General features: G+C 32.9%; 1 protein-coding gene across 2 annotated transcripts in view; it reads right to left on the bottom strand.

Annotated features, from left to right (window-relative positions):
• Positions 1-567, bottom strand: part of LOC117120064 (MAM and LDL-receptor class A domain-containing protein 1-like) — a 49491-nt gene extending 48924 nt beyond the window's left edge. The window contains exon 1 of one of the 2 annotated variants that reach the window (XM_033265071.1): positions 231-567. In XM_033265071.1, the coding sequence (XP_033120962.1) occupies positions 231-441 (211 nt within the window). In that variant the 5' untranslated portion in view covers positions 442-567. Of the gene's footprint in view, positions 1-224 lie in introns of both variants that reach the window. The other variant, XM_033265070.1, reaches the window with a different exon arrangement.
• Positions 568-2547: the final 1980 nt, after the last annotated feature.

Here is a 2547-nt window from a genome sequence, read left to right on the forward strand (position 1 = left end):
TGTATAACGTGTACTGATGCATATTTACATGTTTAGAAGTATTCATTTTAAGTGATCCCAGGAAATAATTTGTATTGGCTCAAGAATAAGCTTTAAAATTTTAACACTGTGTACAAAAGGGTGGGGGGGGGGAGCCGCGACTCCCACGGCTCCCCCCTCCCTGTATACGTCCCTGATACAAAAATAGTTTAAATAAAACTTAAATATAATATGAGTGTTCGAACCTCTACCTCTCCATACAGGTGGACTGTAGTAGCTCCTTGACCAATCAAAATCATCATTGCGATCTTGCGATATGTCATTATAGTAGCAAGTTCTTTCGAAGTCGCAACTAAAATCAGACTGTGAATACCACCAAATCGATGTCGTTTGTGCTTGGTTCAATTGACAGCGGAGAATCACAGAAACGAACAGAAATGTCCAATAAGCAGCAAAGACCATCTTGTCGCAGCAACAGGCTTACAACACATCAATCAGCAAAGTTTCAACGGAATGACTTACTGTGATTTGTGAAATATAGGCCAACATGTCGTACCCAAATTAATATTTTAATACTATTTCCTGTTAAAATAAACAAAGTAGATTGGTTGGTATCATCACGTGATTGTATACATTTACAATAAAGTAAACAGAAAATCAACAAAAGAACAAGTCAGGTGCAACGGGCCGAAACCCAAGAACGAAAGTACTGGTGTATTTTCATGTCTCATTTCGAAATTAAATTTTAAAATGGCGTCCTATCTGGTAACATATGAAAGAACGGAGATCCGTTCAAAGAAAGGGTTATACATGGCTTTACATTGATTGAAAATTAGCCGAAATCTCATTGCTTTAACCTATGGACTGCATATACACAGCATAATACACACACTGCGCGTTTAGCATTACTGACAGTTGGTCTAACCATGGAATAGGTCCATGGTCTAACATTACTGATTAAATCATTTTATGTGTAGTTTCAATACCGGTATTTAAATTCAAGAATTTGAGTAAGGATGATCATTAATTGTGTAATAATCCATGTCGTACACGGATTTTCAACGAAATATTTTTGCTATTAACCGTATTTTGATAGTTTTTTAGTATACATTAGTTATCCATCATCAATGTAAAGCCATGTATAACCCTTTCAACCATTATCCATCATTATTATATCAAAAATAAATATTTGGTTTATTATTAATATAATTATTATCTTTCAACATCATCATGAACTTCATTGTCGTCATTATCATTATATTATTATTATCATTAGGCTATTATTATTATTAGGCCTATTATTATTATTATATTATTATTATTATTATTATTATTATTATTATTATTTAGTGGTTATATTTATCAGTATTAGTACTAGTAGTAGTAGCTGTAATAGTAGTGGTAGTGGTAGTAGTAGTAGCAGAGTGTAGCAGCAGTAGCTGTACTAGTAGCAATAGTACTCTTGGTTCTTTGTACAGTATGTCAGTGGTTTCTCTGAGAAAGTTGGTGTTTCCAACATGAAATTGCTTCTTATCTTTATCTTATCTTTAATTTAAGTCGTGATTTGAGCATTTGAACTCCATTCAACCATTAGGAGCTTATTTTGTTGAAAATTAACGAGTCTGTAAATAGGGAGATAAGCAACCGACTCCATGTTCTATAATGGTTGGTCGGAGCATGGAGGAAATATATTAAGATATATTTCCTCCATGGTCGGAGTCAAAATGTAAATAATGTACTGATAGGCATGGTTGGTTTTCTGTAAACCTAATGGTTATTACAATGCGTTTAACATCATAGTGTCATGGAAATGAAGTTTGACTACATCTTAAGTAGGCCCTAATTAAATTATATATTGACGTCAATGTTGGTGGTATACAGTACTTTGTGAATATGTCAATATGGTCGTCATGAAAAACAATTAACGTACCATAAAAATACAAGACACAATTCAACTTTATTGTCAAAATAAAACTTATGAGATATTTGTTGTAACTTAAACTGTAGAATACTAAATATGCATGTGATATATAATTAAATATATAATTCTTAGTATAAGTAAACAAAAATTCTTAATACAATCCAATTATGAAAATGTATATGTACTACATTGAGTATCTGAAACGGTTTGTGGATATTTGTTGTTGTTTAAGCCTAACTCTGTCCAGTCTACTCAATGCTGTAGCCAGCTACGGTACTGTTTTGCTACGCCTTCGGATGTTATATTGATGTAAGGAATTAAATTGTAATGAGATTTAATGTCTGGCGTCTCATGTGTAGGTATTGGTTTTGTAAGACACGTTGAAATTGTGAGTTTAATGCGTCAGCCTTTATCTGCATTACACATTTTGTGTAGGTGTTTTAAGTGTATGCCAAGGTTTTCTGGGATTTTTTTTTAAGTCGTTAAAAAATTAGAAAATACGTCTACCGCCACTGAGCGTCCAGAAAAATTTACCATATGACTTATGAAAGCATCAAGGACAAAATATTTGACTTCACTTAAATACGGAAGCTACATGATAAAAACTTCAGATATGAGATGGCCATAGGCCTATATTTCAAAATCAA

This window comes from Anneissia japonica, unplaced genomic scaffold (genome assembly GCF_011630105.1).
Source record: "Anneissia japonica isolate Jap-2015-1 unplaced genomic scaffold, ASM1163010v1 scaffold287597_len576451_cov177, whole genome shotgun sequence".
Lineage (NCBI taxonomy): Eukaryota > Metazoa > Echinodermata > Crinoidea > Comatulida > Comatulidae > Anneissia > Anneissia japonica.